At 53.9% G+C, this 24,790-nt stretch overlaps 7 protein-coding genes across 7 annotated transcripts; 5 read left to right on the top strand and 2 right to left on the bottom strand.

Annotated features, from left to right (window-relative positions):
- Positions 1–1,975: 1,975 nt before the first annotated feature.
- J7T54_007952 (Chitin synthase-like protein) lies at positions 1,976–4,848 on the top strand (the record flags this gene model as incomplete). Its single annotated transcript, XM_051502532.1, has 3 exons — positions 1,976–2,038; positions 2,101–4,653; positions 4,711–4,848. The coding sequence occupies 3 exons, from the start codon at positions 1,976–1,978 to the stop codon at positions 4,846–4,848; spliced, it is 2,754 nt and encodes a 917-aa protein (XP_051365714.1).
- Positions 4,849–6,559: 1,711 nt separating this feature from the next.
- On the top strand, positions 6,560–8,284 carry J7T54_007951 (uncharacterized protein; the record flags this gene model as incomplete). The annotated part of the gene is made up of 2 exons (XM_051502531.1): positions 6,560–8,197; positions 8,252–8,284. 2 exons carry the CDS (start codon positions 6,560–6,562, stop codon positions 8,282–8,284), a joined length of 1,671 nt encoding a protein of 556 aa, XP_051365713.1.
- Positions 8,285–8,931: 647 nt separating this feature from the next.
- On the top strand, positions 8,932–9,276 carry J7T54_007950 (uncharacterized protein; the record flags this gene model as incomplete). Its single annotated transcript, XM_051502530.1, has 1 exon — positions 8,932–9,276. One exon carries the CDS (start codon positions 8,932–8,934, stop codon positions 9,274–9,276), a length of 345 nt encoding a protein of 114 aa, XP_051365712.1.
- A 243-nt stretch (positions 9,277–9,519) lies between these two features.
- On the bottom strand, positions 9,520–12,285 carry J7T54_007949 (uncharacterized protein; the record flags this gene model as incomplete). The annotated part of the gene is made up of 1 exon (XM_051502529.1): positions 9,520–12,285. One exon carries the CDS (start codon positions 12,283–12,285, stop codon positions 9,520–9,522), a length of 2,766 nt encoding a protein of 921 aa, XP_051365711.1.
- A 2,551-nt stretch (positions 12,286–14,836) lies between these two features.
- J7T54_007948 (E3 ubiquitin-protein ligase listerin-like protein) lies at positions 14,837–19,745 on the top strand (the record flags this gene model as incomplete). Its single annotated transcript, XM_051502528.1, has 2 exons — positions 14,837–18,674; positions 18,721–19,745. 2 exons carry the CDS (start codon positions 14,837–14,839, stop codon positions 19,743–19,745), a joined length of 4,863 nt encoding a protein of 1,620 aa, XP_051365710.1.
- A 109-nt stretch (positions 19,746–19,854) lies between these two features.
- On the bottom strand, positions 19,855–21,069 carry J7T54_007947 (uncharacterized protein; the record flags this gene model as incomplete). Its single annotated transcript, XM_051502527.1, has 3 exons — positions 19,855–20,823; positions 20,875–20,950; positions 21,011–21,069. The coding sequence occupies 3 exons, from the start codon at positions 21,067–21,069 to the stop codon at positions 19,855–19,857; spliced, it is 1,104 nt and encodes a 367-aa protein (XP_051365709.1).
- A 777-nt stretch (positions 21,070–21,846) lies between these two features.
- Positions 21,847–24,730, top strand: J7T54_007946 (Cytoskeletal protein-like protein; the record flags this gene model as incomplete). The annotated part of the gene is made up of 4 exons (XM_051502525.1): positions 21,847–21,885; positions 21,941–22,033; positions 22,335–23,982; positions 24,030–24,730. The coding sequence occupies 4 exons, from the start codon at positions 21,847–21,849 to the stop codon at positions 24,728–24,730; spliced, it is 2,481 nt and encodes an 826-aa protein (XP_051365708.1).
- Between the last annotated feature and the right edge of the window lie 60 nt (positions 24,731–24,790).

The following is a 24,790-nucleotide window of genomic DNA, read 5'->3' as shown; positions in this document are numbered from 1 at the left end:
ATGTCGCGACGCCTGATTATTTGTTTGGCGATTTTGGCGAGAAGATCAGGATCGAGAGTTGTGAGCGTGGGCGAGGGGCCCTCCTTTGACCCTAAGAGCAAGAGTCGCTTTGAGGAGACGACCAGGGCATACGTGGATGGTTCAAAGTAGTTCGATGCCATGATAGGTCGTTGTTCGCGTTTGGCCGGCACCCGATAGTCAATTGAATGCCAGGGCGCTTCTCTGCCAAGATGCACAGGAGAACACCCAGTCCAGCGTGAGTGATGTGGCCCGAGGGTACTCGTCAGCTCGACCAGGAGGGATGCCTACTGCCTAGCGTGCCACCACTCAAAGTTCCCCCGCTAGGCGCGACGGATGGTGTGAGCCAAAAAGTTCAGTCCTCTTGTGAACTTGAAGGTTCCAAGGTTAAGTTGCAGACTTTCAACTGCTACTAGATTGAGGACGTTGCCCCACTTACCGTCGCCCGCAAGACAGGGGACCTCGGCTCATGCCGAAGATCAAGACATGGCGTTGACTACGCTCCAATCGAATTACCCAGAAACAATGCATGAACGTGTGCCAAGAGGGTAGATGAGTCGTGTTGGAATGTGCGGGATCTTATCTGGATGAGGTTGTTGCACCAGTCACATGTACCATCCAGATTCCAGCCGGGAAACGAGGGATGAGGGACACCATGTGTCGTGATGCGATCACCTATCCGCACAAGTAGCACATCGCACAAGTAAAAGTACACATGGCAATTGGCTCTGGCTGCCTTGGCTCTCGGCTGGCCACTCGATTTGACTTTGCCAGCGCCATATGATGCGGAGTCGAATCGTGCACTCGTCATTGTTGCAGCGCCAGTGAGTGCCAGTGGCTCCCAAAGTGGGAACTGTTGTGCACAACGAAGAAGCAAAAATTTGGAAGACATTGATCCGTCGCTAACAGCATTGCTAGTACTAGTAGTGCCTAACTGATAGCTGGGTGGGTCTGCTGAAAAGCTTTTTCGGACCTGTTTTCATCAGCCAGCCAGTCCCGTCATCAGCCACAAAGCCACACGCACAAAACAAGGAACCACCTTCAGGTTGCAAGGAAAACAAAGGGTTGACCAGCGAACGAACCACACCGAACCTGAGGGAATCGGAGATCTCTGCAGATCACCGTTGCTCAACACGAAGATTCGAAGAAGCACGTCTGTACGACGTACTGTACAGACGGTCACCGCCCTCTCCGACACGTCCATGAATCCCCACGCGCCCTGAAACAAACAAGCCAGCAGCCGCTCACTGCACTCACTTGTCGGCGGCCTGCCGGCAGCCTCACTGAAAACCTAGCAGGACCTGTAGTGATCAGTCATCGATCCTCCGTCGCATGGCAGTGCATGACAACATGGGAGACACCGCCACAAGACCGTGCGTGACACGCGGACATGTGCTGAATTTAGAACAGCGCTGTCGCAGGTGTTCCGTCGCGTGGGGCCACACGAGCAAGACCAGCGTCACCCTAGCATCAACTGCGGACTTTACGACACAGCGAAACAAGCTTTGGTGAATGTCATAGGCCATAAATGCGCGATCGTAATAGAGGGTACAGGTAGCGCAGCTACGTGGGTCGAGATGTCCTGACGGTCGGTCGATCTCTCGCTGGCTATGACAAAAGCCATCTGTTATGGGTCCTGTTCTCGCGCCAGCCTACGTAGCAGATTCATGCTGAAGCTGCGAATCTTTTTCCTGTTCCTCTCGTTTCCTTCGTGGATCCCATCTTCCTCCCTAATCCCCATCATCCCACCTTCATTTGCTGTAGCTACTTCCGTGACGGTAGACTGCGTTGCTAGTCCGCTGCTTGCCGCCTTCGTTCACGCCAGCCTGTTGACCAGGTAGCAATCATATTGCTTTCTGATAATGAAAGCAGGAACCTCTTGAGACATCCAAGACCTCTACGCCCATTCAATTTTCATAAAGGATTTCGCAGTTCTTCAGGCGGAATCTTCGCCGCCATGGATCACAATCAAGGCTACTCACGAGGGTACCAGCTCGAGGATATCCCCCCGACAACAGATGTGAGTACATAATCATATTCCAAAAAACAACAATTGAATAATACGCTAACAATGTTTCGCAGTACGACGCTACGCCAGTAAACGAACATGACAACGTCCGACGGTACTCTTTGAGCGACAATGGCCCGGCTTACAACGACCAAACAGATCCACCACCCATGTCACCAACCTCAGCATCATACTATTCCCAGGACCAACCACCACCAGTATCGGGAGTATACCACATGCCCCCCTCGTCGAGTACAGCAATTCACAACAGCGAATTCGAAGGGTATGGAGGTTTCGGCGACGGCTACGGTTACAGCCGCCCACACTCATCATCCCAGGAAAGCGATACAGACGATTCTTGGGCACGACGACAGCAAGAGCTTCCCTTGACAGCCGTCCAGAAACTCACAAATGGCACATCGCTTCGCCGGCGCGAGACGCGCAAGATTAAGCTTGTCAAGGGGTCCGTCTTGAGCGTGGACTACCCAGTGCCCAGCGCCATCCGAAACTCTGTCCACCCGTCCCACCTTGACCCGGAGAGCGGCACCAGCGAGGAGTTCAGGACAATGCGCTACACGGCCGCGACCTGTGATCCCAATGACTTCACATTGGTCAACGGGTACGATCTCCGTCCGCGGATGTGCAACCGCCACACGGAGCTCCTGATCGCCATCACGTACTACAACGAGGACAAGGTCCTACTCGCCCGGACGTTGCACGGCGTCATGCAGAACATCCGAGATATTTGTAACATGCGCAATACGAGCTTTTGGAATAAAGGTGGACCGGCGTGGCAAAAGATCGTCGTCTGTCTGGTATTTGACGGTATTGAAAAGGCCGACAAGAATGTCCTCGATGTGCTGGCGACGATTGGTGTGTACCAAGACGGCGTCGTCAAGCGGGCCGTTGACGACAAGGAGACAGTGGCGCACATCTTTGAATATACGACACAGCTATCCGTCACACCCAACCAGCAGCTCATCCGACCAGTCCTCGACGACAAGGACAAGGGCGCAAAGGACAATTTCCCGCCTGTGCAGATGATCTTCTGCCTCAAGCAGAAGAACAGCAAGAAGATCAATTCACACCGCTGGCTGTTCAACGCCTTTGGTCGCATCTTGAATCCAGAGGTGACCATCTTGATTGATGCCGGAACGAAGCCGAGCAGGGGATCCCTACTGGCGCTATGGGAAGCCTTCTACAATGACAAGAGCCTAGGCGGCGCGTGCGGCGAGATCCATGCGATGTTGGGTCGCGGGGGTCGCAAGTTGCTGAACCCTCTCGTGGCGGTGCAGAATTTTGAGTATAAAATCTCAAATGTGCTCGATAAGCCCCTCGAATCCTCGTTTGGGTACGTGACGGTCCTGCCCGGCGCGTTTTCTGCCTATCGTTTCCGTGCCATCATGGGTAGACCGCTGGAGCAGTATTTCCACGGCGACCATACGCTTTCCAAGATCCTCGGGAAGAAGGGTATTGATAACATGAACATCTTCAAGAAGAATATGTTCCTTGCCGAAGACCGTATTCTCTGCTTTGAGTTGGTGGCTAAGGCAGGGCAAAAGTGGCATCTTTCCTACGTCAAAGCTGCCAAGGGCGAGACAGACGTCCCCGAGGACGCCGCTGATTTCATCGGCCAAAGGCGAAGGTGGATGAACGGGTCCTTTGCGGCGTCGCTGTACTCCTTGATGCATTTTGCGAGAATCTATCGCTCGGGGCACTCTCTCGTCCGGCTTCTCTTCCTGCATATTCAGATGGCGTACAATATCGTGCAGCTCTTGCTGAGTTGGTTTTCACTGGCCTCATACTACCTCACAACTGTCATCATCATGGACCTCGTGGGTACGCCATCCATTGTCTCCGGTAATCACGGCTGGCCATTTGGAGACACAGCCTCGCAGATCTTCAACATCATTGTGCGCTACGTCTACATCATCTTCCTCATCGTCCAGTTCGTCCTGGCGCTCGGCAATCGACCAAAAGGCGCTCGTTACACCTACGTCGCCTCGTTCATGGTTTTCGGCTTCATCCAAGCCTATGTCCTGGTCCTCGCCTTCTACCTAGTCTACAAGGCCCTTAGGGATCCGATAGGTGATTCTATCAGCGTGTCCTCCGGCGCAGCATTCTTCCAGAGCATGTTTGGAGACACCGGTGTGGCGGGCGTCATTCTCCTCGCACTAATCACCATCTATGGCCTGAATTACGTCGCCTCGTTCATGTACCTCGACCCCTGGCACATGTTTCACTCCTTCCCGCAATACCTCGTCCTGGCCTCGACCTACATCAACATTCTGATGGTGTATGCCTTCAACAACTGGCACGACGTATCGTGGGGAACAAAAGGCTCCGATGACGCCGGCACTTTGCCAGCAGCGCACGTCACGAAAGGAAAAGGTGGTCAGGCCGTCGTGGAAGAGGTCAAGAAGGACCAGCAAGACATTGACGACATGTTCAAGGAGACAGTCTACCGCGCCCTTGCCCCGTTCGAGGAGGAAGCCGTAGTGGAAAAGAAGGACCCTGAAGATTCGTACAAGTCTTTCCGTACCGGTTTGGTGGTCGCTTGGATTCTTTCGAATTTGGTCTTGATTGTTTTCGTCACCAGCGACGACTTTGAGTTCCTTGGTGTTCAGGTTAGCAATCCCAATACCCATCCGTCACAAGTTTCGAATACTAATCATCCCCTGTAGGAAGCGTCAGTAAGCCGCACACCTCACTATTTCCGGGCGCTGCTGTACATTACCGCTGTTCTTTCGATTGTTCGGTTCATTGGGTTCTGCTGGTATTTGGGCAAGACGGGTATCATGTGCTGCTTTGCGCGCCGCTGATGAGCAGCGCTGGGCGAACAAATGCACGCGGAGTTACTACAGGTTCAAAGCGTTGGGGCATCGGAATTAGTCGTGAATGGTTCTGGGTATTATTTGGTAGATGTACGGTGATATTGTCTTTAGGCTAATTTAATCACTACATAATATCGTGCATTATCTTTGCGCGTTTTTTTATCTACGCTGTGACGATTGGTGCTGGTGCATTTCTTATGGACAGAGACTGCTATGTGTAGGACCGAAGGGCTATGTTTACATTGACCCCTTTCTCACGGGATGCTAGGGCCAAAGCCTACCCTGAACGTCGCCGTTGGGTTCTGGAAATCAGCCATTACCGGTATAAATAGGTTCTAGTGCTTGCATCTAAGTGTCCATAGGGTTTTCATGTTAGCATATTTTGGGTTGCCCCATTAGTACACTTGCGAGCATTTGTGGTGACCAAGTCCCATCGCCAGCCCAGCAGTCCATTCCGTCAGCTCTGGGCCTCTGACAATGGGCAGCCGACGCGGACATTTTAGAGAAGCCACAGGCCAACAGCGACCTAAATCTGGAGCATTGTAACATCCTTCGACCCCTTTTGTGAATCTTCATCCTTACTACATTTATTACCCATATTCAACTTTAACAATTGCATGTCGCGTCGTGAGGTGAACGCGTCCTGGTGGATAATCACGGTAGACTAACTAGGGCCAACTCTGTCCAGATAGTTTCAACCACTCGACTTGCTACGGTTCGTAGGCGTGCGTCAAATATGCAAGCCCTGGCACAAGCCACCTAGATATCATTCGAAGGATTCTGGAAGCGATATTCACCGGTTTGTGTGCGTAATTTCTTCTTGAATGCAACGCAGTTGTGGCCTCGGCTGGGGGCTGTGGGTTCCCAACCACCATCTGCATTTCTCTGCAGGCGGCGCCCAACACCCGATGCGCGTCTGATGACTGCGAGTTGCGCACACAGCGGCATTGCACGCTGAGCAGATTGCGTTAAATGAGAGTATGAGAGAACAAAGCTCAAGATCCATAATCTTCAGCGAGAAGACCCAATATACATATGTTTTGAGTGCTTGCAGCTCCCTTACGTCGAGAGGCATGAAGTCATTAAGGAGCTGCAGCTGTGCGCTTCTTCCCTGCAAAAATCGCGATCAAACGCGCCCCTTTGGGGGCTTCGGGGCACTCGCCCCACATATCACCTGTGAAAAGCGCTGTAGATGTCGGAACAAGCGCTGGAAAGCCCCCCAGTCAGAGCAACTTCACGCGCCGCGCACGCGGCGAGAATGTCCCACAGGCGCGTTGACTGGGCGTGTCACGATAGGACGCTCTTGCCCTCTTAAAATACCGCCCATCCCAATTGCTCACCACTACAGGTCTCCTCTTTCTCGGCCACCTCTGACCTTAGGAAACGCTTCTTTTCCGAGACAGACCTCCCCCGACGACCAGGTCTCCTCCAAAGATCACTTTCCTTCGATACGAACATTAATCGACTCGTACTGTTCCCGACACATCGCCATACTACCTGCTACATCACGCCAGGAGCGTGTAAGTGGGAGCAGCCAACGCCCACGGGTGTCACGACTTGATATACCGCGAATACACGCGCCTTCACTCGATACAACATACCAAAATATCCTCCATCTTGATTTCGAGTGCATGGCAGCAAGATTCTGACCTTCGATTGCCACATCATCTTCGCCAATTCCCCCTCGACTCTCCACACAATGGCCGACGACTCTCCCTGCCCCTCCCCGACACAGGGAGAGAATGCTTTCTTCGCGGAGCCTACGCTGCCTGCACCGCAAGCCACGTCTCCGGTTGCCAAAATGCCAATGGGCATTCTCTCGTCGTCTCCAATGGCCGGCCAGAAGCGTCCCGCCGCGTCTCTTCTGCCCGCGTTTGAACCGCTGTCTTCATCGCCAGGCCTCCCACGCCCTGCGAAGCGCCAGAACATGGGAACTGGTGTACGCTCTCGCATGCAGCTTCCTACTCCCGTGCCTACTTCCAGCACTGGTATTCTGTCCAGCTCACCGCCTCGCAACCAGCAGAACCATGTCACGCGACCACCGTTTGTTCGAACGTCGACCGGCGCTGCGAAACGCGAGCCTCTATCAGACTTGCCTACCGTGGTGATACCCGAGAATGGCGAGTGGTTGACAATGGGTCGATCATCTAACTCGTCAACGTACCAGCTGTCTTCCCATCGCGTCGTTTCTCGCGTGCACATCAAGGCTCGTTATATCCTAGCATCGGGCTCCGAATCAGCCCGCATCGAGATTCACTGCGAAGGGTGGAACGGACTCAAGCTCAACTGTCGCGGTCGCACAACAGAATTGTTGAAGGGCGACAGTTACACAAGCGAGTATGAGGGATTCGATATCCTACTGGATGTGCAGCAAGAGGCGCGGGTCATGCTTCAGTGGCCAAAGCGAGAAGCACCTCAGAGCGCACCGTCGGATGGTTCGAGCTGGGACGACTCGCCGCCACGCTCGCAGGTGCTCAACCGCGGCGTGAGCGAGTCGCCACTGCGACGTACCATGCGCTTGCACTCGCCCGCGAGCCCGACGCCACGCCATCTGTCTAGCTCCCAACGACTACAAGCCCTGTTCCCCCAGCGAGATTCCCCTGCAGATGATGAAGACATCCAAATCTACGAGGACGAAGCAGAGGATGAGCTGCCTCCTGCCGGCGGACCCATGGATCTCAACACCAGCATGCGCACCGAGGCCACCGTCAGCTTCTCCAGCGATCTCAGTGAGCCCGAGTCCGACGGCGAGAAGGATCCTGATGAGGAGAACGACCCCATTGTGCACTCTTTTGGTCCCTTTGGAGCTGACATCTCTGGCCGATTCGCTGCCATCTCTGCCGTGTCTCCCGGAGTCAAGTCACCCAAGGCTGTCAGGTCACCTGTGAAGGTGAGCCGTTCGCCTGTCAGGTTCGGTAGCTCGTTCTCCGGTGGCATCATTCCCTTTGAGCCGCTGTTGAAGCCCGCAGAGGTCAAGCAGGAGGCTGTACCGGAGCCCGTGAAGAAGCCAGTCTTCGCTCCCGTCGATCCCGTCATTTGCAACCACGTGGTCAACCAGCTTGCCTGGTCCCGTCTTTCGTCCACGCCTCTCTCCACGATCATGCGAAACCTGCCCGCCGATTCTCAGGTCGGTCTGCAAAAGGAGGCACTGCGCATGTCCATCGAGTCAATGCCCGCTATTGGCATCATTCCCCGCCAGGGCAAGGACGCGGCCGGTAAGCCTCTCGAGAGCGAGTATTATTACTTGCCGGAGAAAGATGAGGACGAGGAGCGAAGAGCCATGGTTGTCGATGGCCTGAGGAAGCCTAGTCTGCGAGCATGCCGGAAACAACACAAGGTATGTTGCTCGCAAATGGTCTTTCCAAGTTAATCACGCTAATGAATCATACAGCAATACTACTGGAAGCGTCCACGCACGCCGTAGTCGTGTCAGTGTCTTTGTCGTTACAAACGGACATCGAAACGATCCAGTGGCGGAGATGCGAGATGCCCTTTACATCGTTCTTGCGTACATATTTGAGTAATGGTTCTTCAGTGTAGGAGTATGGTTTGATGCATAGCCAACCGGAGTCTTGGTTTTGTTTGCTGGCTGGCGGATCCCTTTGGGAGTATAAGAGATGAGCTTTGGGCGTTCTGTGGTGGATTTGGCGCATTATAGGGGCGTTGGATGGCACGTGTCAGGACAGGACGTTATGTGTAGCAAGTGAGCGAGTTGTCTGTAAGGGAGAGACCCGAAGAGACGTGGTACGATTCAAGTTATCTTCTTCGCTGCTAGGACGTTTGCCCAATGAATGCACATCCAGGACCTGGATCTCACGGCATGCTCATGGCAGAGTTTTCTGTCGCTCCGCGCAGTTTGCTTGTGTGCGAGATGCTTGGGGCTAGAGTCGAGGTGGCGATGGCCAGCATTCATTCATCATATCGTCATGTCCGTCCCACCACCGACTACAAACCCCTCAACGTCCTGCGTAGTACATCACCTCCTGACCTTGCTCCCTTCCCATCAACTCACGAAGACTACGACAATTATCCGACACAGCACACTATCCCGATTCGTGTAGAGCAACCATCATGAGCACATTCAACGACTCCAACCCTCCCACCACGGACCCGCAGTCCTCCACCCAGACTGCCTTTAACGCGATCCCCTCGCACCCCGCACCCGTCGACGCGGCAGCCACCTCGTCTGGCGTAGCCGCCGACAGCACCAGCCCTGCGGATACCGAGACCAAGCACGCGTCCACTGGTCTCACGGGCAGTGATCGCCCCGGCAGCGGCGACGAAAGCAAGGCTACGCGGGAGGCCATGGAGCGTACAAACTCCTGGAAGCCGAGTTTGGACCGCAAGCAGAGCTGGAAAAAGGAAGACCAGAAACGGGCATTGCAAATGACGGGCATGCAGGATGCGGACAAGTAGGGTGTGTGTCATTGAAATCAAGAAAAGTGTCATGTTTATCACGTAGTGAATGGAAAAGACAGATTCAAAGTGAGAATGACCATTGGTATCCGATGTGCGAGCAAGCCCCTAGCACCGATGCCTCCCAGAAAAATACGAAAATAGAAAAGAGTTGTGCAGTCGGCTGTAGCAATGAAACGATCTCTGTTCCCTCCCCAGTGAATGACAGGACATGGTCAAAAAGTGTATGTATACCTTTCTTCCTCACTTTGTGCCGCGCGTATCGGGAGCAACGCCTGGTCTGGGCGGCGCTCCTCTAGAGGCAAAGTACTCCCCGACGACACCAAGAGCGCATGCTGTGCCGCCAGCCCACGCCGTGCCAATCACCAGATTCCTTGCCATTGTATTCTTCTTATTCTTCTTGGACACCTGATCAGATGTCCTGACGTCGTTAGAACCCTTCTCTTCCCTGTGGGCGTCAGCAAGGGAGCGAAAGGGTGGCGCCGGCTTGTGGACCTTCTCCTCTGAAATGGAATCGTAGTTAACGAAGCCAGTAGGGCTGGCAAAGTTGCCTGTGACGGGTTGCCCCATCAGATCGATGGGGTTGATTTTTGGACCGGGATTTGCCTCTTCAGCGGCGGTTGTAGAACCACTTTTGGCCTCACGGACTTTGCGAAAAACCAACGTGTTGTCTGATCCTGAAAGCAGTTCGTACCCCTGGTCTTCTAGCATTGCAAAGTAGGGCATGAATCTGACTGGGTTAGAGAGACGTGGGATGATATCTCCAGGTGTCTGCGGGCGACTTGTGTCTTCGACAGCCGATGTCGTCTCCGCCGTACGGACCGAATCATTCTGCTGGTCGTATGCCAAAATCTTGTAGTACCAGAGTTGTGGTGTGCTGCGAGATGTTGTGATGGATGCTGCGGAATCATGGCTTCCATAGTGCTTAGCTACGGGGGACGTAGTAGCGGCCCCGACCTCGCTGTGATAGCTCGTTTCGAGACCTTGGGCAACCTTCGAGTAAGGGTCTTGCTGAGTCCAACTGGCCTCGGGCAACGACCTCTTGCGTGCATGGCGGTCGAGTGCAGGCTCCAAACGAGCCTCCTCAGTCGGGAAGCTCTCGTCCATGGAACTAGCCTCCGCCTCTCCCTGGATGGCATCTTCCTTGCCTTCGCTCTCGCAAGTCTTGTTGCTTGGGAACAAGGCACTTTGAGAGCTCGAGTTGTGCGTGCTCCAGGACGTCGAGAACTCCTCGGGAAAGTCGCGCACATAGTTCCCTGTCAGTTTTGTCGCAGGGACGTCGCGGTCTCTCTGCTTCTCACTGCTTTCGTGCGCCCTACGCAAAACATTGGCGCGGATTTCTTCGGCAGATAGTGACTCTAGTTCAGAGTTTGGCGTGGGCATCGAATAGTCTTCGGTTTGACGGCGGGCAGATTCGTTGTGGTGCTTTGTCGGGCTGTCAGACCGACCACTCTGCGCCGGCTCAGATCCGTTGGATACAAAGCCGTACATAGAAAGGTCATCGCGCGCTTTGGAATCTTCTTCAGGGTGTGTCCTTGAAGCTGTTCTAGGAATTTCTTTTGCAGAATACCTCTCCAAGTCCGAATAAAACTTGGACTCCTCCTCTGCAGTGAGCTTTTGAAGGCCGTCAGGCTCGTTCCATTGTACAGCCTCGTAAGAATCCAAGTCATCGTACTTCTTGGACTCTTCCTCAGGAGTCAACTTGCGTAAACCATCAGGCTCATTCCAATAGACAGGCTCGTAGGCGTCCAAGTCTTTGTATTCCTTCCCAGGATCTTCCGACGTCACTTCAACCTTGGGCGGAAGCGCTTTGCCTTTAATACTCGAGGTGTTCTGCCCGGGCTCGTATTCTTCAAGCACCGAGCTATCGACTGTGAGAGGACCGTCGTATGTAGAGAGATCCTGGTACTTTCGCGACTCTTCCTTGGGGGTGAGCTGGCGCAAACCATCCGGCTTATTCCACTTGCTAGCGCCGTAACTGCTGAGATCCTCGTAGTGCTTAGTGCGCTCTTCCGCAGTAGCCTTCGGCAGACCATCCGGCTCGTTCCATTTGACGGCACCGTACTGGTCAAGATCATCACGCTCTTTTGTGATCTCCGGTGTGGCTTCTCGCACGCGGTCCGACTCGCTCCATTGCATAGACCCATACTTGTTGAGGTCTGGACATGCCTTGCTCATTGCTTCTGGAGATTTTCTCGGCATGTTATCTGCTTTATTCCACCGAGTTTGCTGGTAGCGGTCCAAGTCTTGGTATTCTTTGGACTTCTCCTCAGTGCTCTTGGTTGGTAGGCCATCCGGCTCATTCCACCTTACCGCGTTGTAGCGATGGCTGTCCTCGTATTCCGCACCAGCTGATTGTAGATTCGGTTGCTGATCAACGTCGTCGAATTTGGGTGTGAATGACGCTTTCGTGGGCTTGCTATTCCTTGCTGGTACACGGCGATTCGTGATCGGATCAATTTCTGCGTTATTGTGGTCGAACGAGGTAGTGGCATCGGGCGTGCGGTCAAGGGTTGGTTCTTTGGGCGATCGATTCGTAGACAGGTAATTGCGGATGCTTTTCAATGGTGTTTTCCACGGCTCGGAATCATGTTTTTGTTCCGCAGAGACCTGATCCCAATCATTGCGTGGCTTGCCCTGAGCTTTGCTGGCGCAACGAAACGGTGTCTCGATCCATGAAGCTATAACTTGTTCGGCGTCGGGTTTCATACCCTTGTGGCTGCCCTTATCGTTAGAGAGGTTGACGCTCTCCTTGTCATCGCGGGTCTTTGGCAGGTTGTCCCAGAGCCTGCGATTGAGTGACGCCATGTATCGATAGCGCATCTCATGTTTCTGTTTTCGGGCTTCGCGGAAAGCTTCAACGCTCTCTTCCCAATCGCCATTGCGGGATCCCCAAGGCCCAAAGCGAAACTCGCGCTTCTGTCGACATACCTCGCACAGTGAGACACTGGCACGTCGAGTCTGAATGGCTCTTGAGCTCATAGCTCTGCGCGAAGCAGCGGACATCATCGTGTTTTGAGATTGTGCACGACGAGAGGGCGATGACGCAATAAAAGAAGGCTGTCCCCTTGTGAGGTCAGCTTGCCGGTGTGAATAGTAGCTTGCGGCAGAGTCTCAGCAGAGGGCTCGCAATCGTGCAGGCTGAACAGCAGCCAGAGGCTCTCCTACGCTTTGAGAGAGGTCGCTCAGCTGAAGTGGGAGCTATTGGTTGGAAGAGACAGATTGGCTTTTGATACCTCTATCACACGTCCAAGACGTCTTCGCGATCAATGAGGGGCGCGGTCTGCCGGGATTCAAGAGCGGCTAATGCTACAGAGCAGTAATCGCGCCAGACGCTCGTGCAGAGTCTTTGGTATCAGGAAGCATCGAGGAGCGCAATATTGGGGGTTGTCCGAACGAGGAAGGGAAGAACAAGCTCCGAACAGTTGATAAGTAAGTAAATGTGCATCATGGCGGCGTCGACCTGGACGAAGACCCTCGGATCAGCTGGACAAGACTGCGGGGAGCGGACCCACAGGCAGCAATGCAAAAGCCAATTGGCGGCTTGAAGTTTCTGGACTAGCACCCGGGACCCTTCCGCTTTAGGGTGTGTGTCCCCACTATTGCGGCACTAAAGCTTCCAGTGCTCCACTGAAGACCTGGAAATGTAAGTTCAAATACGGCCCGCGGGCCCTTGTATATGGCCATATTATCCGCTGGACTTACACGTACAAAGAATATTGTTTGAACCCGTATTCTTCCGGGGGTTGGTAAAACAGCTCGGGAACAATGGACAGTCATCATTTAGGTGATTCAGATACCCAGCGAAGCCGCTCATGCCATCCCTACCTGGTAGGCAGTCACATGGAAGGAGCGATACCATTCAGTGACCGATTGGTCAAGGAGTCAGGGACTCAAGGCTGACATGCTCACACGCTCACAACCAGGTTGATCATACACACGCACAACAAGGTGGACTTCTCAAGTTCAGTGGCCATGACAAGCTCATCTTTTATACGGCGTGGTCGCGCTACGCAATCGCTCCAATAGTCAATTCACAAATCCACACAGAGGCCCTGAGTCCTGACTGCTGACGTATCATGGAAACACTGGCCAGAGCATGGAGCTACTTGTGGAACCTTGAGTGGACGGAAAGAGTACAGTCTGACTGCAAATTCTGGGATCACAGCAAATTAAAACCGATCTATCAGGTATGTGGTCTCTTTTGGCGCTGACCCGAGGACCCTGAATACTGACAAAGAGAAGCACGACCTCGTCATTGTCTTGGAGAACATCAGGTTGGGTGGGCGACATCACTGACTCATCGCCCCCGTCAAAAACATTCGCGACATCGAGGTTCTGGGCACAAAGGACCTGCCATTGTGTCAGTGACTACTCGTGACGCGAGTCGGCCAAGCTGCACTTACTGGTTCTCGTAGTGCTTCACGTCAACAAGGTGAAAAATCTCATCCTAGACCAACATTGCCCCGACCATAATGAATGGACGATTCATTCGGGCTACCATCGCGGCACGAGATGATATCCCTCCTGGATGGATTCTATTGGCCGGGCATCATCACTCATCATTCATCACCTTCACCTTCATGCCATCGTGCAGCCCTTCTGGACACTATGGCTGGTCAAATACCCAACCTGGCTCCCATCGACGTGGAAGTCGGATAGAGAGGTTGTCCAGCAAATTGAGAGGGCGAAGCTGAAAGGGGACTGAGGCTCGCGTAGAGTCCAGATGAAGTGGCTATGGCGCGGCCCTGAACAGTGGTCACTAGGGTCACGGCTCACGCAGTCTCATCGGCCGCTTGATGGCAAGCGACTGCGATAAGGAAGCACTGGAGCATCTCGCCGTCAGACATGGCTTCGTAGCTGATGGCACCTGCGTCCAGAAGTTTGCGAACGAAGGAAGAACTGTGGAGCAACGTTTCGATCGTTGTTCGCGACGCTGGGGAACCATGAGATCCTCCTGTTCTGGCGTGGCCTCTTCAGCACGAGGCGCCTATAGTTTTACGTGCTCCATACCAACAAGCAATAATGGTTCAATTCGGTGTTTGTCTCATCAATGGAAGTTATCGACATCTGATTTACTTCATGTGGAACAGGCCCTCGGTGTGAGTCAGACGGCGTACAGACAGAGAGATAGGCCTACTTGTACCAGCGCCTTAATATCGAGTGTATCTTCTGAATAGAGACAGTTGAGGAAGAGAAATCAATAAAAAGACAAAATCTGTCCAGGTAGTCCACGTCTTGAAAAGGCGATTCTCATCTCGCACCTCACTCATGGTGAGGAGAGTGAAGATTGAGAACCCCACCTTACCCTAGACTACCAGTAGATTTTAGGGTCCAGGTTTTGCGTGACATCACTGAATCCTTGACAGCATCATCCCACCAACCAACTTCACGCCCATACCGAACGCAGCTTGAACAAACTGACGAGCCACTTCAAATCCTGGCTTCTGATTAATAACGCGACATTGCACCCGCGCTACTACCTGCTGCCTGAGTGGATGGGCACAGGTGTCACGATTGCGCAAAGGCGCCAGCAACACCCCACTTGACAGTCGTACACATGATGAAGACAGCCAAAGGCAAGGGTAAGGGCAAGCCCATATCGCGCTCGACGAGCGGGTTCGGGAGCACTAGCGCAGCTGGATTTGGCGGCTTTGGCGACTCGGGCAGCGGAAGCTCCTTGTCGTACCTGGCGGAACCGCCTTCATTCAGCAATGTCACCGACCCTTACGTGGTGGTCTCGCTGAAGAACGTCCTCAAAAAGGATAGCACGACAAAGGCTAAGGCCCTTGAGGAACTTCTGGCCTATGTTCAGGATCATCCGTTTGAAAAGGATGGCGGTGTCGAAGAGGCAGTTCTGGATGTTTGGGTCCAGATGTATCCTCGGACGTCCATCGACAACGCTCGCCGAGTTCGCGAGCTGTCGCACAACTTGCAATTCGAGCTAATGAAGTCGGCTCGCAAACGCATGGAACGGCACATTCCTTCCATCGTCGGTGCGTGGCTCGCAGGGCTCTATGATCGAGATCGCGCCGTCGCGCGTGCGGCGAACGATGGCCTGGCTTCTTTCCTCAACACGACTGAAAAGGTACTGGGCTTGTGGAAGAAATGCCAAAGTCAGATACTCGATTACGCGATCGAGGCCATTCAAGAGACCCAAGATACTCTCAGTGACGAGCGATCCACCACGAAAGAGGATGCCGAGGCCAAATACTACCGGGTCATCACGGCAAGCCTGTCATTAGTGCTCGGCCTGCTGCAGAAGCTGGGCGATGATGACATCGCCAAAGCTCAGGAACAATACGACAAATTCTTTGAACAAGACGCTGTTTGGAAGGCTATAACTTACAATGACTCCTCAGTCAGGAAAACCGTGTGTCACTTGGTGTTTACTTGTCTCGACCGCAAGCTACCGTGCGCCGAGGAAACCAAAGTAAGACAAGCTATCGTAACTGGCGGTCTCAAAACGGATCAATCTGGATCAGCTCTGGAGTATGTTCGGGCCCTGACGAAGTTGACACAATCACAACCAGAAATATGGACAGCAGGGACGGAGAAAAAGTCTCCACTTGCCCGCCTGCAGGCCTTCATTGCCAAAGGATCACAGGGCAGCCCTCCAAAGTTCTGGGAGTACCTGGATCAGCTCCTCGCCTTGATACCATTAGAAGCCACATCACTTGACCTTGCTAATGGGATTCTGACGTCGCTCAAATCTGGGGTCACTCACCGTGATGAACCACGGACAAACACATCATACGCATGGAAGTGCTACATCGACGCCGCGCGACGCCTACTTCAGAGTCTGGCTCCCACCGAGCAGCACTCATTCGGACAAGCTCATCTATTCCCCCTTTTTGAACAATTCATCCTCTCCGTCTCTGAGAACCAGACGGCTATACCTCTTGGCCCCAATGCCATGGCCATCTTTGTTGATGCGTACATAGCAATTGCATCGGCTGAGGAGCCGTCGAGACTGGCTTTTGAAGAAGAATGGAAGCGTGTTGCATCCATTCTCTGTGCAAACATATCTGCTTCTCTACCAGAGGTTTCAAAGGAGTATCAAGCGTCCCAGGAGAAGATCAGCGAGGAAGGTCGCCGTTGGTTCGGACTCGTCGGACAGATTGTGGAAAAGATGGGCAAGATGGGCGGCTCGATTCCCGATTACACTACAAAGCCTTCAGCAGACATACTCGATCAAAGTCTCTCCATCCTTCAGACTCGCAACTTGAAGCCATATGGTGCAGCTCGGATATTGGAATTCGCTCTCAGCACTTCCCAACATCTTTTCAAAGGAGAAAGATGGATTGCCGTTGCGGATTTCTTGATGGCTGTGGCCAGGGAGGACATGGAGAAAGCTACCACTTCGTCTTCAGCACCGTACCTGCTTTCCTGTGTTCAGTTGCTTGGAGCTGTTTCCGGAAGAGACAGCGACTTCAGTACTCTATGGGCTACCTGGGCTGAAGGTACTGCTCAGCTACAGCCGGGAGAGACACAAGATTCTACGCTGACCTCTCTCGTGTCCGATGACAGGGGAGCAAGGCTTGCTCAGAAACATACCGAGCTGCAGCAAATCGTATTGCAACGATCTTTGGCAACGGTATCCGGCACTGCCGATGCTTGGGGACTTCTTGATGGTGCTGTTACGTACCAGGCCCTTGAGAATGGAGTCTACACAAAGTTGGCACAGGACCTACTGGACCTCTTCAATCAAGTACCGGAATCGTCAGGCAACATCTTGAGGGCTATGGAAATCTTGGTCAAAGGTCGACCGGCGCTTTTCTCCGCGAACGATGAGTTGAAAACAGCACTGCTTGCCCGACTTCTTAGTCTCTCCGAGATTGGCGACACAACCCTATCCATACAGACACAATCTATTCGGGCCCTGCTGGACAGCCAGTCGGAGGGGAAACTTCCAATTGTCGGTATCATACAATCCAACCTAGACCGCGCTGGGCCACAGTCCCTCGGGATCGCGACCGTTCTCAGCCAAGCCGAGGGCTCCGCGGAGGTTCCTCTGGGAGATGTTTTTCCGAACGTCAAAGTCTGGGCTCAAGAGCTTGGACCATTCCTCGAGCAGCCGATTGATCCGTCGCTGTCCATCACGAGCAACATTGGTGGGGCCGCTGCACTCATCAAGACATCTACCAGGAGTGTTCCACGCGTTCAAAGAGACCGCAAGGGCCGTTCAGTCCCTGCGCGCATGGCGCTATTCCTCGACCAGGCTCTGAGAAGCCGACTCGACTTTGCAGCGTTGCCGGTCGACACCCAAGCTGAGCTTCTTTGCCTTCATGGGGTAACCACTCAACTAGTTTCGGATCAGATCACCCTTGCAAGCGAAGATGGTATGTGGCTATCACTGCACCATGGGCAATCTGCTAGTGAGGCTGAGAACCTTGTGTCGTCGTCGAAAAACTTCATCAACAACCTCGCTGCATCAAGCGATTCATCGGAGACGCTATTGCTGCTGATTGATGCGCTCATCTCGAGATCACAGGAGCTGTCGTCACGAGGAGTATACAGCGCGAGAGCCTTAGCGGAACTGATAGCCGCGAGAATTGAGGTGCAAGGGCTGAGTCCGGACTTGGAAGAGAAGTTGATGAAAACTGAATACCTCAAGGCAACACCAGAGACTTCTCTACTAGCATCGGCTATTGTCGTTGGCGTGGGCGACTCGGGACGAATCTCTAAGCCGATCAGCAACTTCTGCAACCGTCTCGTTAGTGACGCAGCCAGTGCCTCTGCCGAAGGCGAGAAGGTTGATAAGTCGCATGCAGTTTTGGCGCTGCTTTCTCTCTGCGGGCAAACTTACGAGACTGGTGAGATGCCCATCGCCAACAACCGAATCGTCTTCGCGACTAGGCAAATAACATCGTGGTTGGACGAGCCCGAGAAGCTGGAGCCTTCCCTGTCAGCAGAGATCTGCCGATCTTTGACACAACTACTTCCCTGCATGAAGGATGTCTACGGACAATATTGGGAGAAGGCGTTAGGATTCTGCATCCACTTGTGGCAGCAAGCGGGAGGATCAAGATTCGGTGAAATGCTGTCGGCAACGCATGCTTCACTTCGATTATACAAGACGCTGTCATCCATCGCCGAGCCTAATGATGACTTGCAGGACGTGTTGAAAGAGTTTAGTGATGCGAAAGCCAGAGCCCTGCTAGAGTTGCTTCGGGCGCCACGCTTCGAATCCTCACAGCCAGTGGGTGTCGTGGACGGCATCATCTGCCGCGAGGTGGAAAAACTACCCATGAGGCATATCCCTGATGTCGCGGACATATTCCCCCTCGTTGCCTCGGATTCACGAGATATTCAGACAGCCGCGTACAGTCTTCTCCACAAGGCCATTCCTGCACAGCAAGAGCAAAAGTCTGTGGACATTTTGCTCGACAACACTGGTTCGTGGTTCTTTGATCCGTCTCGAATACATGCTAACCTCACCAGATGCACGATTGCCTGACGAGCTGTTGTCTCTGTTACTCGACGCGCCCACGCTCGAACAGTATCCTGACGAGATCTTGGCCCAATTCCCCACATCGATTCGCTGTTACTTACTGGCCTGGAAGTTGGTATTTGACGCCTATTCGACATCGTCTTTTAAAGTCCGGAACGATTTCACGGAACAACTCAGGGCGGAGAAATGTGCTATCCCTCTGCTCGACTTCATGTTCGACGTGCTCGGCCACTCGGCCGCCCACCCACTCAACTTGCCCAAGGCTAGCCTAGGTCCCGAACAAATCAAGGACTTTGACATTAAACTCGCCGATGCGGAAGTGGAGGAGAAAAGCATGCAGTGGTTATTGGTGCATCTGTTCTACCTTGCACTCAAGTACACCCCAGGCCTGTTCCGCACCTGGTACATTGACTGCCGCTCAAAGCAGACCAGAATCGCTGTGGAGGGCTGGACCACCAAGTTCTTCTCGCCTCTCATCATTGATGATGCGCTGGATGACGTGCAGACGTGGGCCGACTCCCAAGAAGCCCCATCCATGGACGAGAAGGAACTCAATGTCAAGGTGTCCCGCCCAGCTCGCGAGGTCACAGCGGGCTACGAGATTGACGAAGACGAAGCCGCCATTGCCATCAAAATCCCTTCGAGCTATCCCATTGACGGCGTCGCCGTCGAGGGGCTACGCCGAGTGGCTGTCGACGACAAGAAATGGCAGAGCTGGGTTAGGACCACCCGCGGTGTCATCACGTTCTCCAACGGCAACATCATCGATGGCCTGCAAGTCTTCCGCCGCAACATTGTCGGCGCCCTCAAGGGCCAGGGCGAATGTGCGATCTGTTACAGTATCATCTCCTCGGACAAGAAGACGCCGGACAAGCGATGCACCACGTGTAAGAACCTGTTCCACAGGGTTTGCTTGTACAAGTGGTTTAGCACCAGCAACCAGAACACGTGCCCTCTGTGCAGAAACCCCATCGACTATCTGGGAGCGGACACGCAAAAGAGGCGTCAAGGGTGAAAAGCGATTTTATAGAGAAAAGTTAGTTAGAGGGGCTACGAATGCTCATGGAAACAACCGAAGCTGAGTGCCTGCCAATATTAGCATTGTCCTCTCCGCAAGGGCATCGTTAGAAACCCACCCGATCAGCAGTAGCTCGTTTCCTGTCATATCTCACAAGCGCAGCCACAACTTCTGTCCATTCCTCGGCGACGTCCGGGAGTATATCGTGCCATCTCGTTCCTGGAAAGACAGTCCACATTTCAAAGGGGGTCACTTTGAAGTCCTTGGCCTCGGGCCAGGTATCCGCCGTTGGCGTGCCCAGGGTCTTGAAAATGCTTAGGATCAGGCCGAGTTGATTGCCATCCTCATGCGCAGGCCTCGATTCGAAAATGGGCCTTGGGGGGTTGGTGATGGCTTCGGATATCACAACGCCAAGAGACCACATATCTATTGCCGTCGAATACGCCGTGTTCCCAAAAAGAATCTCTGGTGCTCGATAAGGCCCTGTGCCGACGTCGAGAATCTTGCCATCAGGTGGCTCGTCTTTGGAGCGATGATCTGGTGACCATGCCGTTCCAAAATCTGAGATGTACGCAGGTCCTGAAGGTGACGCTAGCAGAATCGCAGAGGACTTGATGTCGCGATGGATGATGCCATTAGAGTGAATTTCCCTTAGCCCGAACAAGACGTCTTTGAAAATTCTGTTTCGCTGACCGTCATCGAGAGGACCCTTCTCGAGTAGGTGTCCCAGCGTGAAGGGCAGATAAGGGAATTCGAGAACGAAGCGCTGCTCCTGGTCACGGAATGTTGCTTCCAGCTGAATGATAGAGGGCCGTCCTTTTAGTGCTTCGAGTATGACCGCCTCGCGTTGAGGGTCATGTGGTGGTGTGTGGAACGTGATGACCTTCAGGGCCGTGTTTCTCGGCGTACAGTAGACTTCGGATGTAACACCCTCGGCAATGGGGCGACAATCGTCATATCGGCCTATCGTGATGCCATTTGTCCCTGATCCAGTTTGTGGAGGCTCATTCGGTGTGAAGGGGGGGGAGGCGGGACAGGCTGCAGTTGGCACAAGACATGCTGATAAGTATTGATCCTGGAGACACATGCATTAGTAGATGTTCGTGGGCTTGAATGAATTACATACTTTTGACGTGCTCTCGTTGTAAGCGGCGACTTCAAGTGGCAGCGCTTCGTTCATTGGAATGCCCTTCTGTGCCTGGCTGAAGTGGTCAGTAACCCTTAGAACAGGATGTTTGAGGCAGAACGGCAATGTAGCTCACATCCTCTGTATGGTTTCATAACGCTCCGATGCCGACAACGTCGACTTCCAGTCCGACATGGTGTGCCCAGTACGTAGTGCCCTCCAAGGTAGTGAGTGTAGTATGACTAGCAATGTGAGTGCGAAACCCGGCTTTGAGGGATCCGACCTGCCGTATGCCGTTCAGGTTAGGCCAAATCCGATCTTCAACAGGTACGTGCGTGCAGGTACGTACCGTGCCCAGCCAGACATTCGAACAATAGCAATGTTTCGATTCCAAACGGCCAATGCGAAAGACGCAGACAAAACGTCATTAGGATTTCGAAAGAGCACCATTCCCATAGACGAGAAGCAGCTAACGTCGAGTCAATTAGCTGCTAGCACGGCTGGGCAGTGTCGGCAGACGGCGGAAGCGGCGGGCTCCAGCCACATTTGGCGGACTGCTGTGGGGATTTGGGCTTCGCTGCCCAATCAAGCGATGCGCCTTACCTCATCCATATCCAACCTAGCAACTGTACAACCCAAAGGGCAGGAGCTCATCCAGCCTCCAGCTTCGTCATTTCATGGGTGGTACGTACAACGGCCATCTGTCCCATCACCGTCGCCCTCACGCCACGCCGCTCCGAGGTCTTCGTTCCGGTAAAATAGGCAACTATTGACCTTTCGATTCCGTAATTGGACTACAGGGACGCAGCTGAGGGACTTCTGCTTCCTTGACGATACTCTACTTGCCCTGGGCACAGATCATCGCCATGCGCATGTGCCTCATTTCGCTCGCCCAAAAACGCACCTAGAACCGGCAGGTTACGACAGCCGAATTGTACCGACCCACGCGCCCCCGCGAAGAACACCGGCAAGATGGAAGACACGGCGAGAAGCGAATACCCGGGCATGCTTGTAAGCTTCGCTACGCTTTCCAATGATCTACAGCGGCTGACACCCAACGCGACAGAGCTCGCTCCAGCCGAACCAAGCCGTCCAAGTACTCAACGACCGAGTGAAGCGAATCAGCAAGATCAACACCGAAATCGCCGACTGGCTTCAAGTATGGCTCCCTCGTTCCCTTACTGCATTGGCCGCCTCTAAGCGTGCATTTGCACTGCTCGGTGTTTGAGTGCGCTGGTGAACAAGGACTAACGGGTTAATTCCAGGAGCGCTGTCGAGTCGAGGAACAATACATCTTGGGGCTTCGCCGCTTGGGTCAGTCCAAGTTACCAGGGCCTTCATCTGAGCTTGGGTTCGTAGCATCACTACAAAGTAGGTTCATCGCTAATAAGACCAGTATCTTCAACGGGCCATGGCAAGCAATGGTAGACGCAGTCGGTACTCTTGCCCACTCGCACCAGCAGCTCTCCGATCGCATTGAACAAGATGTGGAACTACCATTGCGCAACTTCAGCCAGCGCAGCAGCTTTGGCGAAATGACGACAATGTCCTCCAATTTGACATCGATAGCCAAGTCCCTCGATGAGGCTCAGGCGGCTACAGAGAAGTTGGGCAGGAAGGGCGGCAAGGCCAGCACACAGAAAATCGATGCTGCCGCATCGAAGCTCGAATCAGCACGCCAGCAATGGGAATCTCAGGCACCGTACATCTTCGAATCGCTCCAAGCGCTCGACGAGTCCAGAATCAACCAGCTTCGCGATGTCTTAACACAGTACCAGACGCTCGAGTCGGACTGCGCTCAGCGCGCCCAAGATACGTCGGTTGCCACGCTTTCGCAAGTGATCGAAATCGCCACCGAGACGGAAATCTTGGCCTTTGTCAACAAGATGACGCACGGCAGGACGCCGCGAGCGCCCCCAACGCGCGCGTCAACAACGGCTTCCATTTCTACAGAGAACCAGCAAGGGCGCCCGAGCACTGCGTATAGCGCCAATGCCCCCCAGCCTTCAGCGCCTTCCGAGCAAACCCCCGTGGAGACGCCTTCAGAACCGGCGACCCCTGCGATAGTGGAACCAAAGGCTGAGCCATCAAAGCCCGAATCGAAGCTGCGTCGCCTAGGAACCATACTCAAAGGGCGCAGGCAGAGTGTTTACGGCGCCGCGGGACCCTCCCCCCAGAAGGGTGGCTCATCTGCATTTGGGCGACTTGGGGGCAAAGAGAAGCCCGGCATCTCGCCACGGGGATCATCAGGCAATCTGAGGGAATCCAACCATCTTGGGGCATTGGCCGAGCATCCATCACTCCCACGAACCCCTGAAGCGGGCGAAGACAGCCCCTCTAGGCCGGCCCATGAGGGTGCGAACGGAGACAATGCACAGGAGAATATCATGGACTCGCCAATTCCTGAGGGAGTCAATGGCTTCCGCGAGAACAGAGGGGTTACTCTTGCCGACGAACCGACCGCTCAGCCGCTTCAGCCGACAGCTGCTAGTGCAACGCCCACACCCGCTGGGAAAGATGCAGAAGGCTTTACGATACCCGCACCAGCCGATGACCCGATCACCGCAGCGCAGAAAGAGGCTGCTGCAACCGAGGAGGCTGACCAGCTCTTCAAGCTCAACATTCAGAACAAGCCCATAGAGGAGGAGGACCCCGAGGCAAAGCGAGCAGCACTATCGAGTGTGGCCAGCTCCTTGCGAGCCGGTCCTGCTGTACGCCGCTCAGGTACGACGCGCGGCCGCAGAGACGTTCGGAATACTATCTATGCTCCCGCCCCTATGGCGGGTGAGCCGGCGGAGGGTGGTTTTCTAGCGGGGATCGCAGGCTCGCCCTCATTTGCGAGCTCTTTCGGCTCCAGGACAGGCGCTCCAGCGCTCGCCCCCGAAGCTAGCATCGCTGCTACTTCCGATACCCAGTCTGTCCGTTCTGGCCACTCGCTCGGCAATTTGGCCCACGTAAAGCATCCCGAGATGACAGGCCCTGGTCTTCACGGTTCCATCATTGAGCATGTTTCTATTGTGTTCAAGACTGGCGGTGAGGTCGAGAGCGCTTCAATGGCAGGCGAGCTGGGATTTGTGAACAATACGACCGACGATGACACGTTCAAAAGTGAGTTTATGAGGACACCGTTGCCAACGTTGTACTAACGATTGCAGCCCACGAGACCATCAAAATCAACAATTATCCCAATCTGGAGCGCATCGGTCCTAATAGGATCTTTGTGCAAAACAGCACACCTGACCAGCCAGATCAATTCAGCCTCGACCTGTCGCACCTCAGCAAAATGGCGCCCGCCTTCTCATACCGCGTCTTCGCCCCCGAGTCGGATCCACTGTCGCTTGCACAGAATGCGCCGCTGCTATTGAATCCGGCATGGAAGCCTCAAGGTGACAAGCTGGGTCTTTTGCTACAATATCAACTTAACCCCTCGTGCACCTGGAAAGGCCCCGTCACTTTACAGAACGTTGTGTTCATTGCCACATATGAGGGTAAGGCCTCGGGTGCGCAGACGAAGCCGAGCGGCACGCATCTCAAGGACCGGCACATAGTGTATTGGCGCCTTGGCGAGGTGACGCTCACCCCTGAGCCGCAGAAGATCGTGTGCCGTATTGTCGGCAGCGAGGGAGCAGAGCCGATACCGGGCCATGTAGAGGCAAGGTGGGAGTACGTCGTGCCGGAGGGCGAGGTGGCAGGCAGTGGCATCTCTGTGTCGAGACTGCAAGAGACAAAAGGCAAGGGTAAGGAGGTCGAGTCGGATGATGATCCTTTTGCGGACGATGGCGTATCCCAGACCCACACTTGGGTCGATGTGCCCTTATCCAGAAAGCTCGTGAACGGGAAGTATGAGGGCAGGTAGCGTCATGTTGTGTGGCACTAGTGTGTTGGGAGAGTAGAGCCATTGGATTTTCATCAGCGG

The sequence above is a fragment of the Emericellopsis cladophorae genome (assembly GCF_022114955.1).
Source record: "Emericellopsis cladophorae strain MUM 19.33 chromosome Unknown NODE_3_length_1261782_cov_116_963312, whole genome shotgun sequence".
NCBI classification, from domain to species: domain Eukaryota; kingdom Fungi; phylum Ascomycota; class Sordariomycetes; order Hypocreales; family Bionectriaceae; genus Emericellopsis; species Emericellopsis cladophorae.
The sequence above is the reverse complement of the archived record's forward strand: the minus strand, read 5'-3'. Positions and strand labels throughout refer to the sequence as shown.